The sequence below is a fragment of the Schistocerca gregaria genome, chromosome 1 (assembly GCF_023897955.1).
Source record: "Schistocerca gregaria isolate iqSchGreg1 chromosome 1, iqSchGreg1.2, whole genome shotgun sequence".
NCBI classification, from domain to species: Eukaryota; Metazoa; Arthropoda; class Insecta; order Orthoptera; family Acrididae; genus Schistocerca; species Schistocerca gregaria.
This window is the reverse complement of record NC_064920.1, coordinates 492,936,260-492,963,688: the sequence shown is the minus strand read 5'-3', so window position 1 is coordinate 492,963,688 and position 27,429 is coordinate 492,936,260. Positions and strand designations below refer to the sequence as shown.

Genomic DNA, 27,429 nt, shown 5'->3' with positions numbered 1-27,429 from the left:
GGAATCAGGTTTTAAATTGTAAGACATTTCCAGGGGCAGATGTGGACTCTGACCACAATCTATTGGTTATGAACTGTAGATTAAAACTGAAGAAACTACAAAAAGGTGCTAATTTAAGGAGATGGGACCTGGATAAACTGAAAGAACCAGAGGTTGTAGAGAGTTTCAGGGAGAGCATAAGGGAACAATTGACAGGAATGGAGGAAAGAAATACGGTAGATGAAGTATGGGTAGCTCTGAGGGATGAAGTAGTGAAGGCAGCAGGAGATAAAGTAGGTAAAAAGACGAGGGCTAATAGAAATCCGCGGGTAACAGAAGAAATATTGAATTTAATTGATGAAAGGAGAAAATATAAAAAAACAGTAAATGAAGCAGGCAAAAAGGAATACAAACGTCTCAAAAATGAGATCGACAGGAAGTGCAAAATGGCTAAGCAGGGATGGCTAGAGGACAAATGTAAGGATGTAGAGGCTTATCTCACTAGGGGTAAGATAGATACTGCCTACAGGAAAATTAAAGAGACCTTTGGAGAAAAGAGTGCCTCCTGTATGAATATCAAGAGCTCAGATGGAAACCCAGTTCTAAGCAAAGAAGGGAAGGCGGAAAGGTGGAAGGAGTATATAGAAGGTTTATACAAGGGCGATGTACTGGAAATGGAAGAGGATGCAGATGAAGATGAAATGGGAGATACAATACTGCGGGAAGAGTTTGACAGAGCACTGAAAGACCTGAGTCGAAACAAGGCCCGGGGAGTAGACAACATTCCATTAGAACTACTGACGGCCTTGGGAGAGCCAGTCATGACAAAACTCTTCCATCTGGTGGGCAAGATTTATGAGACAGGAAAAATACCCTCAGACTTCAAGAAGAATATAATAATTCCAATCCCAAAGAAAGCAGGTGTTGACAGATGTGAAAATTACCGAACTATCAGTTTAATAAGTCACAGCCGCAAAATACTAACACGAATTCTTTACAGACGAATGGAAAAACTGGTAGAAGCGGACCTTGCGGAAGATCAGTTTGGATTCCGCAGAAATGTTGGAACACGTGAGGCAATACTAACCTTACGACTTATCTTAGAAGAAAGATTAAGAAAAGGCAAACCTACGTTTCTAGCATTTTTAGACTTAGAGAAAGCTTTTGATAATGTTGACTGAAATACTCTCTTTCAAATTCTAAAGGTGGCAGGGGTAAAATACAGGGAGCGTAAGGCTATTTACAATTTGTACAGAAACCAGATGGCAGTTATAAGAGTCGAGGGACATGAAAGGGAAGCAGTGGTTGGGAAGGGAGTGAGACAGGGTTGTCGTCTCTCCCCGATGTTATTCAATCTGTATATTGAGCAAGCAGTAAAGGAAACAAAAGAAAATTTCGGAGTAGGTATTAAAATCCATGGAGAAGAAATAAAAACTCTGACAGAATTACAATGTCATCGGTGAACCTCAGAGACAGCAAAGGACTTGGAAGAGCAGCTGAATGGAATGGATAGTGTCTTGAAAGGAGGATATAAGATGAACATCAACAAAAGCAAAACGAGGATAATGGAATGTAGTCGAATGAAGTCGGGTGATGCTGAGGGAATTAGATTAGGAAATGAGACACTTAAAGTAGTAAAGGAGTTTTGCTATTTGGGGAGCAAAATAACTGATGATGGTTGAAGTAGAGAGGATATAAAATGTAGACTTGCAATGGTAAGGAAAGTGTTTCTGAAGAAGAGAAATTTGTTATCATCGAGTATAGATTTAATGGTCAGGAAGTCGTTTCTGAAAGTATTTGTATGGAGTGTAGCCATGTATGGAAGTGAAACATGGACAATAACTAGTTTGGACAAGAAGAGAATAGAAGCTTTCGAAATGTGGTGCTACAGAAGAATGCTGAAGATTAGAAGGGTAGATCACATAACTAATGAGGAGGTATTGAATAGAATTGGGGAGAAGAAGAGTTTGTGGCACAACTTGACAAAAAGAAGGGACCGGTTGGTAGGACATGTTTTGAGGCATCAAGGGATCACAAATTTCGCATTGGAGGGCAGCGTGGAGGGTAAAAATCGTAGAGGGAGAGCAAGAGATGAATACACTAAGCAGATTCAGAAGGATGTAGGTTGCAGCAAGTACTTTGAGATGAAGAAGCTTGCACAGGATATAGTAGAATGGAGAGCTGCATCAAACCAGTCTCAGGACTGAAGACCACAACAACAACAACAGATATTTCCAACATTTTACCTCACCCTATGATGAAATCTCGAAAGACTGAAACACAATCCGATGAAATACGAGTGAGTGTGATGCCCTGCATTGTCCAGGACATAGGCGTGAAAGCATGCGGCATCAGAATGTACGACAGATATTTGGATTGATACATATAGGGAATTGTGTTACCTATTATTGCGCACTTTGCTTATCAAGATTAGTCACTAAGAAGTATAGCACTGGTGACAACTTACTTTCCTGAGAAGAAAAAAATGGCGAATTTATTGAAAATACGTCGAGGAAACATTTTCCAAATTTTTAGGAGTGAATCCTCAGAATTTTAATAATATTTCATTTGCCACAGACCAAGGCGCTGCAGTCTTTCTAACATTACGCCTGCATTACAGGTGTTTTGAACACAGTCCATGAAACACATGTTCGACGACGATTATTTGATAAATGGGCTTTGAGTGGTTTATTTCACGAGGTACGGTGCTAAAGATGGTGTCCGTTTGATGAGAAAAACTGGTGACGTGATTTGGATGTAGACACCCTCGTAGCAAGAAACGGAGAGTATGTGGAACAGCGTATTTAGTATGCTACAGTATGCGCTACAGCAGTATGAGAAAATCATGGAACTGCTTCTGTAGAGGAGTCTCTGAAAAACTTGTAAGAGGTCCATGACTAAGGAATTTATTGCTAGCGTACTCAGGCAGATGTAATTTCGATGGATTGCTCACGCGCTGCTTGCGATATGTAAGCTATAAGAAAATGTCAGACCAGAGAGCACTGTTGGCTGCAGTAAGAGCAGTGTCAGTAGGAGTAAGTAGTAGCTATCAGTATGGTGTAAGGAGTTGGCTGGACTGGTCGTGGTGAGCGATGGCGGTGCCTGAGCAGTGTAATATAAGGTAAAAGCAGCCGCGCGCATATGTAGTTTGTTACAACAAAATATTTACTATTGTTACATCAAGCCCAATGTAAATGTTTCAAAAACATCTTTTAATAATAATTCTTTTTATAAAATTAAGTTTTTGACAATCATTCATCTGAATTTAAAGAATTTATTAATTTCTGCAATCCATGGTCATCCCGATTATCGTAAGGAAAAATCAGTCGTTTCCTTTTATACATGACAAATCTAGCGGCCAGAACAGTTTCTATAGGAGCACATATATACGCTTTATCCGGCGACTTCATTGAGTTAAGAATTTTCAATTTATTCAGAATAATCTTTCAGGGCCATGACGCAGCACTGCTGATGTCCAAAATTTACCAATTTAAACTCACAGTCAATTATTGAAAGGTTATAAGTAAGCCACAATTTTATTGAGAGGTTAGTCGCATTTTATTATTGCGAGGTTACGGAATAATGAACTGTTGGGAGGTTACACTAAATGTGGATGTGACATAAATATTTTTTCTGTGGGGAGGTTAGAAACTGATTATGACAACAGCACTGCAAAAGGACTTGTGACATTTTTAGAGCCAGTTAAAGATGCAATAAGAATGCCGGCAGGTGATAAGTTTCCAACAATTCAGTTTGTTTTGTTATGGGTGCACAAACTAAAACGTCATTTTATTACTGAGCCCAAAGATACGGAGGTAGGTTTAAACTGCGGAAGATACGCCACGTGTCCAGTAAATGAAAATTGTGCTTAATTGCAAAACGCTGGTTACAGTGTCTCCGGTATTTTGGCAGAGCACTACAACGGTCATATAATCATCTATTAACTTAGGTACTATGAGTGCCGAAACATCGCTGTCTCCGTCTCGCAAACGAGAAAACTGAAATTCCGATGTTGCACAGAATAGTAACAATTCTCTGTCTGCCCGTCCTGTTACTGGAAATAATGTTTCTTTCCGACAGAGATGAGAAATTAAATACCGTGCGTAAAATGTGTGATGAAGTATCAGTTTCTGATGAGCTAGAGCAAAATTATAACGTAGAAGTAATATCGTATTTTGTTGTTATATCCGTAAATATTTATGTATGACCGATGGGAGAATGTCAGCCGCATGCAGCGTAAAAAAAAAAGAACTTCCTGTTTTCGGAGTGATTAGACTGTGGGCCACGTTGCACTCAATCTACCGATGAAATTGACTTGTATTTAACTAGAATAGATAGTCGCGACAACGAAAATAGGCTAGAGAAGTGAAAGCATGACCGTAGTCTCTTTCCAAGACTATCATCTTTAGCAAGAAGAACGTTTCGTGTTCCAGCCTTAATTGTGACTAGCGACAAAAAATTCCGTGTGGTTATCTTAGACGGACGAGGCAATCTTGATCCTAAACGAGTCGATTTGTTGTAATTACGCCAACAGGGAATAGTTTGGAGATACTTTTGCCCTTGTTAGATTTATAATCTGTTTGGTGGCCAACTTCAAATACATACATTTGAATCATTAAAGCAGTTGGTGTTGTAAGAAACAGCAAGGTGTTTTTTTTCATTATGAGACCGACAAAAGTTGGTAGTTACATAGTTTTCATGTGAAACTCCAAATTGTTTCCAAATTTTCGTTACTACATAAAGCACGCTATTTTCTCTTACGCCACAGTCTTGACGGCAATATTCTGGGGAGGTCAGATGGGCGACGCTCAGTTTCCACCGACCACGACTACGCCACACACGCTGTCGGGGCAAGAGTGACGTCGCAGATATACGCTTCGTGGTCTGAAACGGCCATGGACCAGACTCCTGCACGGCGGTTGCTATCACCAAGCGGGTGGGTGAGGTAGATGCGGTCTATGCGGCTTGATGAGTGAGCGGTGTAAATGAGTAACCCGGTTGGGTTCCGTGGAGCTTTGCCCATGTGTCAATGAGTCGCAGGCGATCGATGACCATCGAGAGAGCCCCACAAGGTGAATGCTGTTGGAGTTGGTCAGCGGTCCCTTGTGTCGAGTTGTAGTCCCCACCCAGCACCGAATCGTCTTTTGGGCCTGTGAAGAGCGGTGCGACCTCCTCGGCGAAGGATGTATGTCGGTCATGACATCGGCTTGACCCAGACAGTTTGTAGATGTTAATGATACGGACGCCAAATAGGGTGAGGGTCATACCCCACGCAGTGGGGAGGTATGCGAAATCCTCTGCAGGGAGTCCGTTGCGTAGGAGGATGGCGACGCCACTACCAATGTCGGAGGCGTGAGAAACGTAGGGGTTGTGCCCGATGGCGACTTGGAAGTCAGCGACGAACACCTCCTGTAGAGCAGATGGTGTCTCGGAACATAGCCAGTTTGTGAGGGGCTCAGATGATGGCAAGATTAATTGTGGCTACACGATGTTGCTGTGTGCGGTCCCTTGCAGTTGATGCAGAATGCGTGATATAAGTATCCTGCAGGCGTAGACCCACCGGGTCTGCCGCAGCGGTCATGGGTACTGGCAGGGCGCCGTCTCAGGCGTTCCCTTGTGACACTCTCCCTCAGACGCACTGGTGGTCTGATCCGCTCCTTCTTCAACGTCACCGACCCAGGATACTGACCTTGAAGTCACGTGACAGTCATTTACTGCCGGAGCAGGGGAAGCTGGCGCTGTGGCAGTAGCTGTCGTCCTTATGTACTGGCAACATTGAGTTCGTGTTCTGGATTGAGAGAGGATTCGTTACAGGAGAGGCGTCAGGAGTTGTCATACCTTGTGACTGGACGCAATTTGGAAAGTCACCATCAGGCATCCGGTCGCCATCTCCCGAGATCATCTGGAGGAGAGCGTCATCGGAGGGTGTTCGTCGGCGTTTCTTGCGCTTCCTGGGCTACCCCCCTTCCTGATGTGTTGTTTCGAATCAGAATGTGGTCGCCCATCACCCGACACTACACCCATCTGGATAAAGGCAGCAGTCGGCACGACATCTAGTTCGACGTCCATGGTTCGAGCAGAGTCGTCCGCCACGGTCCTGAGAGTAAATTTTGCCGCTAAGGGCACTGGGGGTGACGCCATGCTGGTCTCGTCGGCATACTGTGATGGGGTGGGTGGCGTTGACGAGGCTTCAGGCGTATGCTAAAGTGGCGTGGCAGGGTTCCGTGCCACAGGTAGATGACAAGTAGGGACGTGAACGTGGATCCCTGGCTCACTTCACCCAGCGGTGTTGTATCAAAAGTGGGCGTAAACATTTGAACCGGACATGTCCTCCCTGGCCCGCATACCGTCAATCATCAAGTACGATGGAACGTGTTTCGTGAGCTCAGTTTTGATCTGCCGGACGCCATTTAACACTGGGTAGGTCGTAAATGTTTGCCACTTGTCCGCTAGGTAATCGAAAACGTTTCCATACGGCTGAAAAGCGGCAGTGACCACTTCTTGAGGCATGTCGAACGGGAGCTTAAAAACATGCAAAGTTCGGAGATCGAATCCCGCATGGTCCACTGTCATTGCACTTAGGTGTCCATCAGAGTGTTTAAATTTTTGGCCGGCGGCGTGTCGTTGTACAACTTCGGCGCATAGCGTCTCCGTCGACATCTTGGTGTATACAACACATCCTGTGATTGAAAAATGTATTTTGATCACGTCTAGGGGGTTCAAACGCAGATCCTCTCGTATGAACTATTGAACTTCAAAAGCTCTTCGTCACGGATATTCGCCCTGAAACGTTACTTTGATCGTTGCAGGGTGCTAAGAGTGCGCCTGAGGTACGGTAGTAGTGGACTCTATTTCAACACGAGTACTGCGACGCTGAAATAAACAACGCCGAGAGCGGAGGGCTGATAGGCGCGCGGGGCAGTTCCGCATGCTACCAAGGCGGAGAGTCGACTGACAAGAACAAGGGAACGGACGTCTACCCGCACGGGGTAGCCGAGCGGTCTTGGGTGCTTTGTCACGGTTCCGCGGCCCCCGTCGGAGCTTCGAGTCCTCCCTCGGGCGTGTGTGTGTGTGTTATCCTTAGTGTAAGTTAGTTTAAGTTAGATTAAGCAGTGTGTGAGCTTAAGAACCGATTACCTCAGCAGTTTGGTCCCATAAGACCTTACCACAAATTTCCAAATTTACGGACGTCTAGAAAACGGAATTGGAACCTGATGAGGATTCGAACAATAGCTGCATGATGGATTTGGGACTGGTGTTACTGCAGCCTACTAAGTGAATTGTGTCGGCAGGTACGGTAGTGGGACGTAACACACCTTCCTCTGTACGCCCTGGTGCGCTGCCAGATGTGACAGTGTTGTTAGCTCCTCGTTTACATACATTTGTTTTCAAAGTGAACCGGACCTGATTTTGCTAGATAAGCTTTTGTCTTGAATCTGGATGAGGAATCGCGTGCCGACCTCTAAGTGCTGCAATTTTTCTTCATCCTGTATTTTCATCATTAGTGGGGCTCCGAACCATCTGTTCTAATTAATCTGCAGAGAAGACGTTCAGCAGTGTTTCACAGGAGCTCTTTACACGGCCACCACTAACAAAAATATAATTATCCCAATCGATCGTTGGATGTTTAAGGTCTCCTGCGATGCTTACAGTGTGATTGAGTGACTTATGTACGAGCGAACTGAGATTTTCTCTAAGATTTTCCGTTACATCAGGAAGTTAGCCTGGTGGTCGATAGAAGGATCCAATTACAATTTTATGTCCACCCTTGATACTGAGTCTTACTCAAACAATATCGCATGCAACTTGAATTCAGATGGTTCAAATGGCTCTGAGCACTATGGGACTTAACATCTGAGCTCATCAGTCCCCTAGAACTTAGAACTACTTAAACCCAACTAACCTAAGAATATCACAGACATCCATGTCCGAGGCAGGATTAGAACCTGCGATCGTAGCAGTCGTGCGGTTCCGGACGAAGCGCCTAGAACAGCTCGGCCACAGCGTCCGGCTCAACTTTAATTTCTGTCCTTTCTGTATAGTGGGGAAATGCAGTATACAAAGGGAACTGCTTACAAATCACTTGTGTGTCAACTCTCCGAATATTTTTGAAGCGTGTGGGACCCATACCAAACAAGACTAAGGGGATATCGAACGTATACAAAGAAAGGCTGCACAAATGGTGGCAGGTTTCTTTGAATCAGGAGAGAGCATCATGGAAATGTTGAAAACTTAATCTGGCAGAGTCTCGAAGACAGGCGAAAAATTATTCAGCGAAAGCCCACTTAGAAAATGTCAGAAAACATTATTGTGGAATCTAGAATACTCTTCAGCTCTTTACGTATCGCTCTCGTAGGTAGAGTGGTGATCAAATGAGACTAATTATAACGCTCACTAAGGCAATGAAGCAGCCATTCTTCCTTCGCCCCATTCACGAATGGAACGAGAAGAAGCATTGACACAAGGCACCATACTAAGTACCCTCTGTCAGGAAGAACTTTATAGTGTTCTTCAGAGCATTTGTGCGGAAGTAGAGCTACTGTGTTGCAAGCTGGAAGTCTGAGCATACCTATTGCAGTGACAAGGCACGAATGGAAGTTTAAAATTACTGAAATGTTATCAGCAAGAAGAAAAGAATTTTAATAAAATTGAAAACTTTTCTCGTTGTCATCCAGAAGTCAGATGAATGCCGAAGATTCGCTTTCTGCTAGTGAGCCCAACTCAATTAAAAATGTTACAGGGTCCAGCTTGGAATATATTACACTGTTGTGCAAAAGTTAAGCATGAAAGTAATTTTCGTTTGCTTTGTCAGAGCCAAGTAACATAGCACGATGAAACTTGGTCCATACGTTGTAAGAACTGTTACACTATGGTACAGAAGGTGATTGAAAAACATAAGCAATGATACGAAGAGGTGTGACACATTTAGTGAAAGAAAATAACTGCAACTGAGTCACAGCGATTTACGGTGGTACCGTGGACATCACATCAACCGGGTCCTGATTGTTAGTAGAGTGTGTGGTCACAGCAATGCTTGCTCTGCAACGTGCTTCCATGACGGTTACGATGTTGATAAGAAGTTCTTGTTGTGAGGGGTTAACAACTAGCGGAAGGTCGTTGGTACATGTGGACATGCCGCAATACGTCTTTCCAGTCCATCCCACATGTGACTCTATGGGGATTACGTCGGGAAAACGGGCAGGCCAGTTCATTCGTCGAATATTTTCTCGTTTGAAATGCTGCTTCACCTGGGTTGTTCGACGTGGACGCGCATTGTCATCCATAAAAATGAAGTAAGGGCCGAATGCACCCCTGAAAAGACGCCGTCGGGGAAAGGGTATAATGTCACAGTAACGCTAACCAGTGAGTCAGTGTGGTCCCTATGCCTTTGGCACCATCACAAACGGTGCCTCTGATGTGCAGGTGTCAATGGAAAAGAGCGAACTAGTCGTCAGGCACAGAACCACCCCAATGCAGTCACCATGTTACTAAGCGGTTGGTTGCGCTGATTTGAGGGAAGAGACCAAACAGCGATGTCATTGGCCTCATCGGATTAGGGAAGGATGAGGAAGGAAGTCGGCCATGTCCTGTCAAAGGAACCATACCGGCATTTACCTGAAGCGATTTAGGGAAATCACGGAAAACCTAAATCAGGATAGCCGGACGCGTGATTAAACCGTCGCCCTCCCGGATGCGAGTTGTTACTAAGGATCCTTGAGATTGCGTCGTTTGCACTCCTGTTAAATGTGGTTGCAGTCGTATTCGCTGACATGGAAACAGTGCTACGAGCAACACCAATCTCCTGGGCTACAGTCGTCACATTTCGCCCTTCTTCCATTTCCCCAACGATTCTTCCCCATGTGCCGTTATCCAGATGTTGTTTCCGGACCGTTTTGTAATGAAGAACACCACAACGTTGCTCCGCAATTGCTCGTTGATTGACACACTCTGTCTTTCGCCGTTCCTTCAACTGACTTGTATCGCGGACGCAGCCTCACTTATAGCAGTATTCACGCTGACCTCGCGCCATATGACGTCCAACTCTCTGTGCACCACTAGAAGACGTCTAGCAACACGCAACTTTCATTCATTTCCACAGAACAGCTAATACATTTCGTTACTTTATATAGCTAGTTCTTAAGCTTTGCAGAGCAGTTTATCTGCGTAATACGTAAGACTCAGTAACTATTATTTTAATAGTTGAATTAAATATTGCCCGTCTCTACAACAGATGAGAGTTGATGCTATGAAGGTGGATATCAGTTAGAGTAGGTAGTAATCACGACTTAAATGCACAACTCTCTGTATCTCATTTCGACAGACATCCAGAAAAGTACGATACCGATTCGATTATTTTCAAAAGAAACCATCACAGTCAGGTTTCATCTACCGGGTGATCAAAAAGACAGTATAAATTTGAAAACTTAATAAACCACGGAATAATGTAGATAGAGGGGTTGGAATTACATGGGGTTTGATCAGAACCAAAAATAAAACAAAGTAGTGCTAGACGCGTGAAAGATCTCTTGCGCGCGTCGTTTCGTGATGATCGTGTGCTCAGCCGCCACTTTTGTCGTGCCTGGCCTCCCAGGTCCCCAGACCTCAGTCCGTGCGATTATTGGCTTTGGGGTTACCTGAAGTTGCAAGTGTATCGTGATCGACCGACATCTCTAGGGATGCTGAAAGACAACAACTCCGGACATGCTTTACAGTACTGTTCACAACATTATTCCTCGGCTAAAGCTATTCTTGAGGAATAATGGTGGACATATTGAGCATTTCCTGTAAAGAACATCATCTTTGATTTGTCTTACTTTGTTACGCTAATTATTGCTACTCTGATGAGATGAAGCGCCATCTGTCGAAAATTTTTTGAACTATTGTATTTTTTTTTGTTCTAATAAAACCCCGTGTCACTCCAAGCATGTGCGTCAATTTGTACCTTTCTGTTTGCATTATTCCGTGATTTATTCACTTTTCAAATGAACACGACTTTTTGATCACCCGGTACTTTATACACTTTTCTAAAAGTGTACTGCGCACAATGAGTACTTTGGAGAGGAATATAAGTATTTTGGTTATATCTTTTACTTTGCTTGTTTTGTAATTCCGTTCACCGAACCTTTTCCAGCACATCTTGTCCGTTATCATTTAATTCCACGAAGTATTAGTACGTGTACGTACTGAATACACGGCAGGCAGTGATTGCTGACAGCATACCTCCTACGAGCATGGTGCATATGCTGAAGATCTTCTCGACGCTGGTGTTGGCGGATACATTGCCGAAGCCGACGCTCGTGAGGCTGGAGCACGTGAAGTAGAGCGCCGTGATGTACGACTCGGAGTGCGAGATGTTGGTCACCGGCACCTTCAGCCGCTCCGCCATTGTGTGGATCCAGCCTGCGGACAGACGGAGAACAATGCTTTGTCACGCGGCGCTCTTAATATGCACGAAGCATCATGTATTTTTTTGTCAGTACGGAGTAGTCGCGAATCCAAGAACAGTGGCAACTACTTAGTGCAAGAAATAGGTCACCCACATCAAAATAACACAAGATTTTGAGTGAATATGCGGAAACGTGCAAGGTTATAGTTTTCTGTCTACTTTGAGGCCTTTATAAACGGACAAATATGGCGGATCGAACTAGTTATGATATTATTGAAGGACGTATTTTATGATCAAGAAAAACAAAGTAAAATCTAACTTAGCATATTTGGGTGAGATCAGGAATGCTCCTTCTCCTTCCGAAGACGTGTTCCGAGCCTTATGCACAGTGGAGTACAGAATGATGCTGACGTGCACAGTGAGTCCTAGCACGATGTGCATATTCCACTAAAGACTAGTAAACATATAAGAAGCAGTCGAATGATAAACAAACACGCAGAAAAAGTAAGTAACTTTTTTAATAATTTCAAAAGTAATTGGCATAACCGTTTTTCTCACTGTGGGACAAGACGGTCAGTGCCTTCTTGGAAAATGTTTGTGGTTGCCTACGGAACCACGATTGCACTAGGCGTGCATCTCTTCGTCCGAAGCAAATCGACGACCGCGAATGTCTTTCTTCAGGACAAAAAAATGTTCAAATGTTTGTGATATCTTATGGGACTTAACTGCTAAGGTCATCAGTCCCTAAGCTTACACACTACTTAACCTAAATTATCCTAAGGACAAACACACACACCCACGCCCCAGGGAGGACTCGAGCCTCCGCCGGGACCAGCCGCACAGTCCATGACTGTATTCTTCAGGACATCGAAAATATGCAAATCGCTTGAGGACAGATCAGGACTGTATGGAAGTTCTGCAGCGTAATCGAAACAACCTTGCAACATGTGGACGGGCATTATCCTGCAACAGAATTATATCATCCTTCAAAATTCCTGTATACTTGTACTCGATGGTGCACTTCGGTTTTTGCAAATTGTCCACATACCACTGTGTGTTAATTGTGGCGCCGTGTTCCAGGTTGTCAATGAGTAGCGCGCCATTGAAGTCAAAGAAAAAGGTCATCAAGTTTCCCTGGCGTGCTAATTCTTGCGGCTACGCTGTGGAAGTTTCGCTGGGAAGTCGTTACACATCCTCCATACAGTCCAGATATCTCCCCATGCGATATGCAAATCTTTGGAGTCCTGAAGAAAGACAGTCGCTGCCATAGATTTACTTCGGACGAAGAAGATGCACCTCTCATTCGGGAGGACAACGGTTCAAACCCGCGTCCAGCCATCCTGATTTAGATTTCGTGTGATGTCCCTAAAACGCTTTAGACAAATGCTGGGATGATTCCTGAGAAAGGACACGGCCGACTTCCTTCCGCATCCTTCCCTAATCCTATGGGGCCGATGATCTCCCTGTTTGGTCCCCTCCTGCCAAATCAACCAACCAACCGAAGAGAAGCATGATGGGTACCGTCATGATTTCGTAGGCAACCGCAAACATTTTTGCATGAAGGCATTGAACGTCTTGTCTCAAGGCGTTGTAAATGTAGACTCAAAGACAAAAAAAAGGAAGAAAAAAAAAGAACCGACGCACCACGAAGGAATTATGAGAATGGGGCGGGAATCGGTAGATGTGATGTGCATGGAGGGACAAATAAATGAATACAATTTGAGAAAAATTGGATGATTTAGTCAAGAGAAAGAACTTCCGAAACTGAGCACGTCAATAACGCTTTGGTCCACATCTGGTCCTTGTGCAAGAATTTGTGCGGTTTGGCATTGAATGGCAGAGTTGTTGGATGTCCTCCTGGAGGGGGGGGGGGGTATCATATTAAATTTTGTCCAACTGGCGCACTGGATCGTCAAAATGCCGAGCTGGTTGGAGCACCCTGCCCATAACGCTTCCAACATTCTCAATTGGGGAAGATCGGTGATCTTGCTAACTAAGGTATGGTTGGCAAGCACGAATACAAGCAGTAGAAACTCTCGTAGTCTGCAGGTGGGCATTATTTTGCTGAAATATAAGCCGAGAATGGATTACCACGAGAGTTAACAAGATTGAGCGTAATATATCTTAGGCGTAGCGCTACGCTGTGAGTCTTGCGGGTGACGACTAAATGGGTCTGCTATAAAAAGAAATGACACCTCAGACCATCAAGCCTAGTTGTCAGGCTGCATGAGGGTAGCGGGGGACGGAGGACACTCAGATGGTACTCCACCACTGTGTGCGGTGGCTTCAGATACGTCTTCGCTGGTCATCGAGGCTCAATTAAAAACCGGACTCATCACTGAGACAATTCTACTACGGTCAATGAGATACCAGGCCAAAGACATGTCCGGAGACACCCAGAAGAGCGATGGGATAATCAACCTGATTGTCGCTCGCCAAACTGAGAGATGATGTGGCGTGCCATTTACTTTCATAACAGGACCCGCGGCACTCTTACAGTTCAGCGTTACGTCAATGATAGTCTACGCCCCCTTTTTGTTGCCCTTCGTGGCAAGCCAGCAAGATAACGGCTACCCGCACACGGCGAGAGTTTCTACTGTTTGTCTTCACGCCTGCCAAATCCTAACTTGCCCAGCAAGTTCGCCGGATCTCTGCTCTGTTGAGAACGTTTCGAGCATTATGAGCAGGGTCCTCGAACACGCTCGGGATTTTGATGATGCAACACGCCAGGATGACATTCAAAAATTCTATCAATCAATGCCAAGCCTAATAACTGGTTGCATAATGACGAAAGGTGGACCAACGTTTTATTAACTTGTTCAGTTTGTGACGCTGTTTGTCTTGAATAAATGATTAAATTTTTCTGAAATTGTAATCATTTGTTTGCCTGTCCATGCACATCACATCTACCAATTTTCGTTCCTTTCGGACAATTCCTTCATGGTGAATCGTTTTTTTTTCTCGCTGAGGGTGTACGAGGGTTCACTGAAAAGTAATGCCTCCACCTTCGTAACTCTTCAACAGTTGGCAGCATTGATATGCGGCAGGTACTGGTTTGTTCTGTAGCCTCTTCTCTACAGCCCCAGTTAGCGGGAAGCCTTAGCATTGAACGGTTGTGTTGTTACAGTGTAAAGTATGGAACCCTGCGCAGACGGTCAGTTAGTGTGATTTAAGAAACGTGCAGTCATTGAATTCTTGACAGCGGAAGGTGTTACCCCAGAGGATATTCATCAGAGAATGAAGGCGGTTTATGATCATTGTGTTGATGTGAGTACTGTGGGTCGTTTCCTACAAGGGAAACTCCCCATCGTATCATCCTCAGATTTAGTCGGTAGCTCATCAAAATGTGGACATAGATCAAGCATGAAAACAGGAAGAAGGTGTACTGGACTCTGGAAAAATGAAGAAAGACAGAAACGGTGAACGGGGGTGTAGAGCTCGTGTGGTCATGGTGTTGGCCTGCGAAGGGGAATATCCGGGTTCAAATCGCACTAAAAATTTTTTCTCTTTTTTCCCCACAGAATTACGAACTTTCCGTCATTGAGGTGTCTGTTCATTGTATTCAAATTTGTGTATGTGTCGTGGCGGAATGTCAGTCTGCAACAGCGACGTTTAACGAAGGGACCTTCCAGATGTACGTGCCTCCTATTTGTTCTACACTGATACCACATATTATACACTCCTGGAAATTGAAATAAGAAGACGGTGAATTCATTGTCCCAGGTAGGGGAAACTTTATTGACACATTCCTGGGGTCAGATACATCACATGATCACACTGACAGAACCACAGGCACATAGACACAGGCAACAGAGCATGCACAATGTCGGCACCAGTACAGTGTATATCCACCTTTCGCAGCAATGCAGGCTGCTATTCTCCCATGGAGACGATCGTAGAGATGCTGGATGTAGTCCTGTGGAACGGCTTGCCATGCCATTTCCACCTGGCGCCTCAGTTGGACCAGCGTTCGTGCTGGACGTGCAAACCGCGTGAGACGACGCTTCATCCAGTCCCAAACATGCGCAATGGGGGACAGATCCGGAGATCTTGCTGGCCAGGGTAGGTGACTTACGCCTTCTAGAGCACGTTGGGTGGCACGGGGTACATGCGGACGTGCATTATCCTGTTGGAACAGCAAGTTCCCTTGCCGGTCTAGGAATGGTAGAAAGATGGGTTCGATGACGGTTTGGATGTACCGTGCACTATTCATTGTCCCCTCGACGATCACCAGAGGTGTACGGCCAGTGTAGGAGATCGCTCCCCACACCATGATGCCGGCTGTTGGCCCTGTGTGCCTCGGTCGTATGCAGTCCTGATTGTGGCGCTCACCTGCACGGCGCCAAACACGCATACGACCATCCTTGGCACCAAGGCAGAAGCGACTCTCATCGCTGAAGACGACACGTCTCCATTCGTCCCTCCATTCACGCCTGTCGCGACACCACTGGAGGCGGGCTGCACGATGTTGGGGCGTGAGCGGAAGACGGCCTAACGGTGTGCGGGATCGTAGCCCAGCTTCATGGAGACCGTTGCGAATGGTCCTCGCCGATACCCCAGGAGCAACAGTGTCCCTAATTTGCTGGGAAGTGGCGGTGCGGTCCCCTATGGCACTGCGTAGGATCCTACGGTCTTGGCGTGCATCCGTGCGTCGCTGCGGTCCGGTTCCAGGTCGACGGGCACGTGCTCCTTCCGCCGACCACTGGCGACAACATCGATGTACTGTGGAGACCTCACGCCCCACGTGTTGAGCAATTTGGCGGTACGTCCACCCGGCCTCCCGCATGCCCACTATACGCCCTCGCTCAAAGTCCGTCAACTGCACATACGGTTCACGTCCACGCTGTCGCGGCATGCTACCAGTGTTAAAGACTGCGATGGAGCTCCGTGTGCCACGGCAAACTGGCTGACACTGACGGCGGCGGTGCACAAATGCTGCGCAGCTATCGCCATTCGACGGCCAACACCGCGGTTCCTGGTGTGTCCGCTGTGCCGTGCGTGTGATCATTGCTTGTACAGCCCTCTCGCAGTGTCCGGAGCAAGTATGGTGGGTCTGACACACCGGTGTCAATGTGTTCTTTTTTCCATTTCCAGGAGTGTACTTCTGGCTTTCCGGTTTGGAAGTTCTGACTTTTGAATTCCTTCATTGTAACTTAGGTCACACCCATTTATTATTTGTTTTCATTTCTGTGAGAGGTGTATGCGATATCTCGCCTGCTCTCACTGTTCATCACAGAATATGAGTCATGCAGAAAGTATATATCACGGTCGCAAGTACATGTGACGGACAGAAATGAAAACAAAAAGTAAACGGCCAGTGATGTCGAGAAGCTGAAAAAGAGGACGGGTGTGATTTTCAGAACGTCCATATCACCGATGAAACTACTTTGATGACGAAAATCTGCCGTTCATCAGTGTGATTCGGGAAACTGTATAGTGAAGTAGGTAAGTGAGTAACGTCTGTTTACGGTAGCGCATCATATGTAAGAAAGTAATTTGCGTAGTTTCCTATCTTTTTATTTATTTTAAAATAAAATCCCCTCGGTTCATCATTTGAAAATGTGAAGTAATTCAAGAAGAGATGGGTATGTTTAGGTACGCTTTAGAAGAAAACTGGTACGTATCCACAAACGCTTAAAATGGAAGTGGTACCCGCACGTTGACGTAGTGAGGGCACAGAGGATGGCAAAAGAACGCCGACCGCAGGCTTCCTTCAAAGGGAGGAAGAGGAACTCGTTTCCGACTTCAAAAGAAGCTGTTGGAAGTGAGCACTTAATGCATCAAGCCTCCAGCTTTGGGCGGACCTCTTTCTCAAGGATATGCTAAAAGGGGCCACCATAACGGAAGGAAAGAAAGCATTGCCGGTCACAGGTCTTTGAAGAACCTGCAAACTTTTTTCCTGTAAGTCCTGCGCGAGCGAGCGGTGTCGGCGGTTGAGTGTTAGCTTTCCTACTGCACGGAAAATCGAAGAATTTTCACCAAGTGCAGACAAACTTTAATATAGAGGGCAGGTAACATGTCTTAATGCAGTTCGACATTTACTCAGTTTACAGGGTATTCCAATAATAATGCACAATTTAAATTACTCACAATTTTCGTTCCGATGGCAACGCTTAATATCACTCAGATGTCATCTAGAAAATGTTAGTTTGTAAAAGTGAATATATTTACCGGTGAATAATGCATTCACATCTTTAAAATTTGTTAGAAATAGTGGAAATTACGTACAGTTTTCGGTCTGAACTACCCGATTCATTGACAATCCGACGAATACTTTAAGACTTTGAGGAAAGTGCTTACGTTACTGATGTTAGGAAGTCAAAGCGATGTCGTACCGCTGGTCTGCTGAAGATATTTCCTCAATAAATGAGAGAATTTGTCGACTTGGAAAAAGCCGTCAGAAAATGAAAATGGTGGAAGATATTTGAAATTATCACAAAAATTGGGTTAAGCTATAGGGAGAGACGTGTAATATACATTATGTACAAGAGCCAACAAGCAATAATAATAATAATGGGCGACAAAGAACGAGGTGCTCGAATTAAAGAGGCTGTAAGACAGGGATATAGTCCCTCGTCCCTACTGTTCAATCTGTACATGGCCGGCCGGAGTGGCCGTGCGGTTCTAGGTGCTACAGTCTGGAACCGAGCGACCGCTACGGTCGCAGGTTCTAATCCTGCCTCGGCCATGGACGTGTGTGATGTCCTTAGGTTAGTTAGGTTTAAGTAGTTCTAAGTTCTAGGGGGCTGATGACCTCAGAAGTTAAGTCCCATAGTGCTCAGAGCCATTTGAACCATTTTACCTAGGCAGCAGAATAGCCCATGATGGACGCAGCGTGGGGGACACAAAAAGTAGAATACCACTAGTGAAAACGACATTACTGGCCAAAAGAAGTCTTCTAGTATCAAACGTAAACTAATATAGTTCTTAATATGAGGAAGAAATTACTGAGAATGTCCATTTGGTGCACAGGTGGTGAAACATGGACTGTTGGAAAACCGGAACAGAAAAGAATCGAAGCATTTGAGATTTGGTGCTACAGAAGAATGTTGAAAATTAAGCGGACTGATAAGGGAAGCAATGAAACTCTCCGCAGAGTCGGTGAGGAACGGAATATATGGAAAACACTGACGAGAAGAAGGGACAAGATGATAGGACATCTGTTAAGACATCAGGGAATAACTTCTTTGGTATTAAAGGGATCTGTAGAGGATAAAAACTGTGTGGACCGACAGAGACTGGAATAGGTCCAGCAAATATTTGAGGACGTGAGTTACAAGCGTTACTCTGAGATGAACGATTGGCACAAGAGACGAATTCGTGGCGGGCCTGATTACTCAGGCAAAGGTAGAAATATCCGAGCCTCGATTGGTCGTCTGTCATAAGACCTTAACTTGTCGAAGAATAGCATGCAGCGAATTCAAACAAAATTTTTCATCTACACCACTGCCATGTCCAACTGACGAAACAACTGCTGACAAACGACAATTTGGAACGGCCTGAAATCGCCGATTGGGTGGTGGGAAATAAGCTGTGAATGGCAGTTTTTGGAGGAACTGCATTTCTAACTGGACAGCTACGTCAACAAGGGTAACTATCGGATTTATAGCGATGAGATTCCTCGCGTAACACTTCAATACCCCATAGAGGCAAAATTTGCCACTAATATGTTGCGACATTACCATTTCTGAGTGCCAGGAAATCACGTGTTTTTTTAGAACAAACAAAACTGAGTGCATTAGGAAAATCGATATAGAAACGTGTAAAAACAATATTAAAATTTTTATAGAAAGAGAAAGAGTTCATCATCAAAGTTTTGGGGGATGTTTTTAAGTCACTGATTTGCACATATAGTGATTAGTAAACTGGTGAAATGAAAATGAAAACAATTTTTTAACATTTCAATGAAACGAAGTCTTTTATTTAAAAGTTAAGCTGTGCATTTTTATTGGGACAGTATTTATGATAATAGTTTAGTCCCACAGCGTCAAACGGTGTATTTCCAAGAAAATATATTTATGGTTTAGGGCATTGCTTATTAACAGCAATGCCTCTGCACTTCTTAGCGCCTGGTGGAAATTTATCGTACTTTGCGTTGAAGAACAAAGTTTGTAATCCAAATACTTTGTATCACTGACAGTTGTTTCCGTTTTCAGATATCTATTGTCATTGTAACACCAACACATCAAGCCAGACTCGTGATTTCGATTGTTTATAAATAATTTTTCACCTGTATTTTGTGTATACTTTGATAATATCTATTTTAACTTGTTGTCCAGATATTTTCTCTGTGCGTTTTGTAAACTGTGAAATATTATATAGTTTCCTGGTCTATATACAGGATATAACAGGAAAAGCTGAAGTTCTTCTGTGTCAGGGAGGCAGAAGCGTGCCAAAAGAGAAGCGGAGTTTGGGAAGTCAACGTGCGAAATCACAACAAAGAACTAGTCGTTCGTTAGTCATCGGGGTTTATACAACCCTGTGTGGATGCAACGGTGAAGTAATCCAGTTAAAAGGAATTAGAACCTCGGACAGATATTGGTTCGGCTTTAAAGATATGGTACTCTAATACTATGCTCCATGGCAATTGGTAGTTGGAAGGAGAGCCACGTGATACCATTGGAAATGCTGAGTATGTGTCTACGTAATAATAGCCTACACCGACGCAGCGCTTTGCATCGTCGCTTCTAGGAAATATGTGGATCAGTGTACACTTTAAGCTTCTGTGTATGCATTGACAACTTACCTGCTATTGAGACCATCATTGATCCAAGTCCTGTTATGTATAATAAGAAGCGTCTATTAAAGAGTGTCAGAGATCAGTACAGGTAGTTGAAGTTCTTGAGAGATAATTTAGAAAAGCGATCTATTGCAAAGTTCAATTAAACCGTTAACCCTAAGTCGCAGCCCTGTTTCCCTCCAGCAACAGAGGGTGAAGTAGGCAGCCTACACACCCAGGTGAAGTGAGACCACGAGCAACAGCGGCTGTAGAGGTCCCTAAGAGCGGGGGTCTATGTTTCACTTCACTCATCACGTGGGACAAATAGGTGAAGCTTAATTAATATAACTATGCACTAATATACAAGGTCAGTCACATAAGACGTACCCCCCCCCCCCCCCTTTTATTTCGTGAATGGATCGAGATATCGAAAAGAGGTTTTCAAACAAATCAAAATAGGCCAAGGGGCACATACTTTGGTGTGTAATAAAGAGTCTTAACTCGTTTACCGATTCAGATATTGAAACAAAAGTGATTTATTAAGTAGAATGACTCACTTTTCTTAGCGGCATCCGAAAGAGCTTGAAAAGACGAGTACAGAGATATAATGCAAGTTACTGTTGAGGCTGAAACTTTTCGCAGAGGAGTAAGACAAATGAACTAAAATTGGAACGCATAACGGCCAGAGTCAGCTACTACAGTGTAAACACCGCCAAGCACTGCTCTGATGCTATGCTCCGTCGTTATGCGCAGCAAGAGCAGGCCTATGCTAGTAAGATAGATCTTCTTTCCTACACAACGTAGAGACTGGGTCAGCTATGATTTTTGTGTACTAGTTTCTGGAGCGTTAGGTGCGGCTCAGGAAAACTATTTCAAATTTGTCTACGTTTCCAGTTTTTTGTGGAAACAACTACGGTTTCATCAGGCAGTTTTCCATTCACACCGTCCCTCTTGCTGCTTACTTGTCAAAGCCGAAGCAGAAACGTAGCTCACTCATACTTCATAACATTAAGCACCCTTTTCAAGAGAAAAAAGTAACAACTACACACATCAAAACAGTTTTGCATAACCACGGTTCCCAGAACTCCTGAACATAGGCGTTGACTGTGGATATTGTATCACAGACACGGTCACTAAACACGCTAAAAGATGTAAACAACCATTAGAAGGAGTAGGTCCTTTAGCCGAACAGTTCTAGTTATTCCACCAGAAAGGAGATACACGGCTCGAGTTCAACCATGCCTAGACGGTGAATACCGCGGTTCGACAGCGTCCGCATTGTTACTTTGTGCCAGGGAGGGTTCTCAACAAGGGAAGTGTCCAGGCGCCTCCGAGTGAAAAATGTTGTTCGGACATGAAGGAGATATAGAAAGACAGGAACTGTAAATGACACGCCTCTCCCAGGCCGCCCAAGGGCTACTACTGCAGTGGATAGCCGCTACCTAGTGATTATGGCTCGGAGGAACTCTGACAGCAACGCCACCTTGTTGAATAATGCTTTTCGTGCAGCCACAGGACGTCCTGTTACGACTGAAACTCTGCGCAATAGGTTGTATGATGCGCAGTTTCACTCCCTATGTCCATAGCGAGGTCCATCTTTGCAACTACGACACCATGCAGCGCGTTACAGATGGGCCTCAACAACATGCCGAATGGACCGCTCAGGATTGGCATCGCATTCTCTTCACCAATGAGTGTCGCATATGCCTTCAACCAGACAATGGTCGGAGACGTGTTTGGAGGCAACCCGGTCAGGCTGAAGGCATTAAACACACTGTCCAGCGAGTGCAGCAAGGTGGAGGTTCCCGGATGTTTTGGGATGGCATTGTGTGGGCCGACGTACGCCGCTGGTGGTCATGGAAGGCTGTACGATACGTGAATGCCATCTTCCAACCAATAGTGCAACCATATTTGCAGCGTATTGGCATGGCGTTCGTCTTCATGGACGACAATTCGCGCCACCATCGTGCACATATTGTGGAGGACTTCCTTCAGGATAACGACATCGCTCGACTGGAGTGGTCAACATGTTTTTCAGACACGAAGCCTGTCGAACATGCCTGGGATAGATTGAAAAGTGCTATTTAAGGACGACGTGACTCACCAACCACTCTGAGGGATCTAGGCCGAATCGCTGTTGAGGAGTTGGACAATTTGCACTTGGTGCAGGGAGTGGCAACTGACCCTTAACATAGACAAATGTATTGTATTGCGAATACAGAGAAAGAAGGATCCTTTATTGTATGATTATATGATACCGGAACAAACACTGGAAGCAGTTACTTCTGTAAAATATCTGGGAGTATGAGTGCGGAACGATTTGAAGTGGAATGATCATATAAAATTAATTGTTGGTAAGGCGGGTACCAGGTTGAGATTCATCGGGAGAGTCCTTAGAAAATGTAGTCCATCAACAAAGGAGGTGGCTTACAAAGCACTCGTTCGACCTATACTTGAGTATTGCTCATTAGTGTGGGATCCGTACCAGGTCGAGTTGACGGAGGAGATAGAGAAGATCCAAAGAAGAGCGGCGAGTTTCGTCACAGGGTAATTCGGTAAGCGTGATAGCGCTACGGAGATGTTTAGCAAACTCAAGTGGCAGACTCTGCAAGAAAAGCCCTCTGCATCGCGGTGTAGCTTGCTGTCCAGGTTTCGAGAGGGTGCTTTTTTGGATGAGGTATCGAATATATTGCTTCCCCCTACTTATACCTCCCGAGGAGATCACGAGTGTAAAATTAGAGAGATTGGAGCGCGCACGGAGGCTTTCCGGCAGTCGTTCTTTCCACGAACATACGCGACTGGAACAGGAAACGGAGGTAATGACAGTGGCACGTAAAATGCCCTCCGGCACACACCGTTGGGTGGCTTGCGGAGTATAAATGTAGATGTAGATGTAGATATAGATGAAAGTGCGGATAGTATGACACAACGAATACAGGCATACATCAAAGCAAGAGGAGGTGTTACAGAGTGTTAGAGGTACCGGTGTGTACAGAAATCTGTACCACCACCATTGAAGGTCCCGCTGTATGGTGGTACAACATGCAATGAGTGGTTTTCGTGATCAATAAAAAGGGTGAAAATGATGTTTATGTTGATCTCTATTCCAATTTTCGGTAGACGTTCCTGAAGACTCGGAACCGAGGTGATGCAAAACTTTGTTTGATGTGTGTATATCATCTTTCTTAGATTCGGAAAAAACCCAGCCTGTCTTTGCTTGCAGACGCCTGATTGCTTCTTAAAGTAAACCACATGCTTTCGGACAAATTCTACTATAAATATAACTCGAAATTATAATTAGACGGAATACACTATCAATAAACTGAACAGTTTATTCAGGATGACTGGCGACATGTTACGCAAAAAATAAATACTTTTCTTAACGAAACATAGTTGTACATTTAAGCATGTGTTCAAATTGTTTACCTTACACGACAAGATATAGTTGTAGGTGACGTTCGAGAGATAGGTGGACTGAAGGAAGTTCATTGGATGAGTTGCCGCTGTTGCTGGGGTGATTCGACGGCGGGTATTGTTTGGCGTACTTGTGTCTTTGTGATAGGCTGTACCTTTCAGTGTTCCCCATAAAAAGAAATCAGAATAGTCAAATCAGGAGAACAGGTGAGGCATTCTACGGCACCATTCTGTCCTATCCAATGGTCGGGGAACTTTTCATTCAGTACTTGTGTTGCATTACAGGAAAAGTCAGCTGGGCAGTCATAGGGTTGGAACCACACAAAATGTGGCTTATCTAGTGGTACCACTTGTAGAAGAACAGATAGAATTTTCGTAAGCAAGCGTGCTTACGTTTTTTCATTTAACATGCCTGGCATTCAGTAAGATCCCGCAAGGGAATTTTCTACGATGCGGCACCATAGGTTTATGTTTCACGGTCGTTGTTGCTGCACATGACGAATCCAGTCTTTATTTGCAGCTGCCCAGTAGTGCATATTATCTAAATTTACATTAACGGTGTTCGTAGCCGTTGCTCAGTCGATAAAGAGCACACTGTTGGAAAACGTAGTGTCTTCTCTAAAGCGTTGTAGGGCAAGACACGAGTTTCGAAATCATGTCCTCCGAGTTCAGACGTGATAATAGATGATAAAGGTGGAATTAAGGTCGTGCGAAGATGCGAATGACTCTCCTACGGCTGATCCCATACCCATTGGCAAAAAGTCTGTACCACCATTCACCGTATAAAAGTAGCATGTCTGAATGTAAGAGATGTTGAAGCAGAAATTACATACCGCTAGACGGCAAAGTTCCTGCTAGTTCTGTAATGCAGACAAGTAAACAGCGGAAAGGCTTCATACAACGACACAGCCTGGCATGAGCGTGATTACTACAGCCGATTCCAGTCGACTTTCCTTGCAGTATCCGAATATTTATCGTTTTGCAAGAAGTTTGAGCCTCAAAATTAACAAGCTTTACAACTCTGTACTCGTCTTTTCATGCGCTTTCGGATGTAACCAAAAAAGCATATCATTCTATTAAAAACAAAAGTTGTACTTGCTGCAGTGTCTCGATCGAAAAGGGTTCAGACTATATCACATTTCAAAGAACGCGGCCCTTAGCGTCCTATTATTTGCCGAAAACCTCCTTTCGATATCTCTAACCCTTCACGTACTCAGTGTCCAGTCCAGTTGCGGTATCGGCGTGTAAATTCCAGCCTTTGTCGCCGATTAACAGCGGTCAGCATGAACGAGACGCATACGCAGCAACGTTGTCTGAACGGTCGTTGAGGAGACGCTATTGGTAGCCAATTAGGTCATCTGGGTGGCCAGTTGTTCAACAGTTGCACGTGTGTTCGGCTGTCCACATCTCAGCAGCTGCCCGTTCGCCCCTGTCATCCATAGCCCAAGGTGCATCACAGTTGCCTGCGCCGATTTTGGATAGTGCAATTTTGCTACACACTGTACATTTTAAGCACGAGGGCACGCGAACAGTTCATAAACTTAGCAGTTTTGGAAATTTTTCCACCCTAGGACCGAAAGCCAATGATCACGCCCTTTCGAACGTAGACAAATCCGTCCGGTTCTGCATTACGACAACGACTTCACTGTTTTCCTAATGTACATACAAACGGACAGCCAAACTAGTCCAAGATGGGCAGCTTATCGCCATCGACAAAGAATCGCAGTCCGATTATGTTTCAACTATGGACTTGCAGACGGTCTTCACAAACCGTTATGGCATCTACGAATTTGAAGGTATGGCATTTTGAATATGTAATTCTCCACCTACCTTCGAGCGTGTGAAGGGAAACTTGCATCGACATGTTAATTAGAAAATGTGTCTTTGCTATTTGGATAGCTTTTTCGTTCAAAAATGGTTCAAATGGCTCTGAGCACTATGGGACTTAACTTCTGAGGTCATCAGTCCCCTGGAACTTAGAACTACTTAAACGTAACTAACCTAAGGACAGCACACACACCCATTCCCGAGGCAGGATTCGAACCTGCGACTGTAGCAGCCACGTGGTTCCAAATCGAAGCGCCTAGAACCACTCGATCACATCGGCCGGCTAAGTGAAACACATCACAAGGACGAAGCAAGACAGCTGCCTCGCATGTGGACCTTGGACGCCCTGGAGAAAGACTGAAAGCACTATAACGCCAAACATCGGTCAGTGAGATACACCCTGTGAGGCTAGGTACGAATTTTTACGCCTGTGTGGAAAAGGGAGTTCTGGAAAACACTACTTTGAGCCGTGTCCTTCGTCACTTGTGAGAAATATGAAGTCGATGATTGACTCTTGAAGAAGAGAAAAGCGTAGTGCAGTTGTCTATCTCCTCTGTATGTATCTCCACGAAGTCCTGAGGCACAGATCGATGATTAGAGTTACTCGTTCAAAGAAACTGGGGACCCGCGCGACCATCGGCAAGTTTCGATGGGAGTGGTTACCTTGCATGCAAGTCGTAATGAAAACGATGCGACAACACGACCAGAACGCGATTGTCGGCTAGCACCTGCCATAGAGACGGTCATTACGATCTAGGTCAAGGGTGCTGGTAGTCGGCTCCAATGAGAACTTTAGAAAAAGCAGGTCGTTGTTTCTGCAGGACAGGTAGCAAAGCCACGAGCTGCGATGCGTGTAGTGTCGATAGCTTGTATCGTCGCTGGTATGCTGAGGCTCATCGGATCAAACCAATCACCCGAAATTGTTTGTCATTTAGTGTTTACCATTTCTGGGTCGATTCGAAAGTTGTCATGTTCGTATATTCTGGAATATTCGACATTTTTTATAAGTAGCTGCACTTTCTGTTCGGGAGTTCAGTCCTGTTCTGGTTTTGCGCTGGTGTGCATTATAAGAGTGCCTTAAGTGCTAAGTGCTGTACTTCATTGACGACCCAGTTTTCGGATTTGGGCTTGAATGTTGTTACGACATGACTCCTCGACCAGTTGGAAGAGGCAGTTAGGAGGAAACGTCATGGAAAGCTTCCCAAGGGATCCTCTTGCTGCAGATGAATGTATCTTCGCACACATCATAAATCGTGGCTGCCAAATCCTGAAATGCCAACTGGTCATCAAACCTCCCGCCAACCCTCCTTCCCCACACCTCCCCCTCTTATTCACAAGACGTGGGCAATCGTGACTACAGTCCGTAGCACTGAAGAAACACCTAAATATTCGATATCTTTCTTAATGAACTAGAGAAACTACAATGTAGCAAGTGCATCAGCCGCGGAAGGCTGCCTAAATTATTTCTACGCAAAGCAAAGAAATTTTCAGCCCATCTTCGAACAAAACGCTATGTAATGGAGGTACAAACGAACTTAAATTTCAGCACAGTTCGGTAGAGGGCGCTGTGACGGCAGTCGTGAACCGAATGTACAATCCTGGTTGTCAGTCTCAAGGAAGACCGCTAAAATTTTTCATTATCTTCACGTTTCTTGCTAAGATTATAATATTAACGTAAGTCTCTCTCTATCCAGCCACCCTAGCCGCTACATGGCTGCTGAACCGATAATCTAAAATGTAAGGCCAGTACCGAGAAGGCTCGGCATTCTCCAACAAACAACCAGAAGGCGCGTGCGAGGGATTGTGTTACTGTACCTGCGTCTCGCTACACAGAGACGTTTGTAAACCTCACTCACTTGGATTCTGGCTTCCCTCCAGGGCTAATAACTTAGGGCATTAAGCCACTGTATCTGGATTTATTATAATTAGCGTCTCTGCCTCTATCATTCAGTGTGCGCTTCGGAAATGTCCCTGTTCCTCTCGAATATTTTATAACTCTTTCCAGCTATTCTTTTCATCTCTGAGTCTGGCATTCGGTATAACTACATGTTTCCTGGAGTCGCGTCGTAGTCCGAAACTTCAACAAAGCCGTCTTGTGTTTGTT

General features: G+C 44.8%; 1 protein-coding gene across 5 annotated transcripts in view; it reads right to left on the bottom strand.

Moving 5' to 3' along the window:
* The window catches only part of LOC126353886 (potassium voltage-gated channel subfamily H member 8), a 1,477,332-nt gene that overhangs the window by 156,750 nt on the left and 1,293,153 nt on the right, over window positions 1–27,429 (bottom strand). For all 5 annotated transcript variants that reach the window (XM_050003094.1, XM_050003103.1, XM_050003121.1 and 2 more), the window contains one exon: window positions 11,200–11,379. In XM_050003094.1, the coding sequence (XP_049859051.1) occupies window positions 11,200–11,379 (180 nt within the window). The remainder of the gene's footprint in view (window positions 1–11,199; window positions 11,380–27,429) is intronic.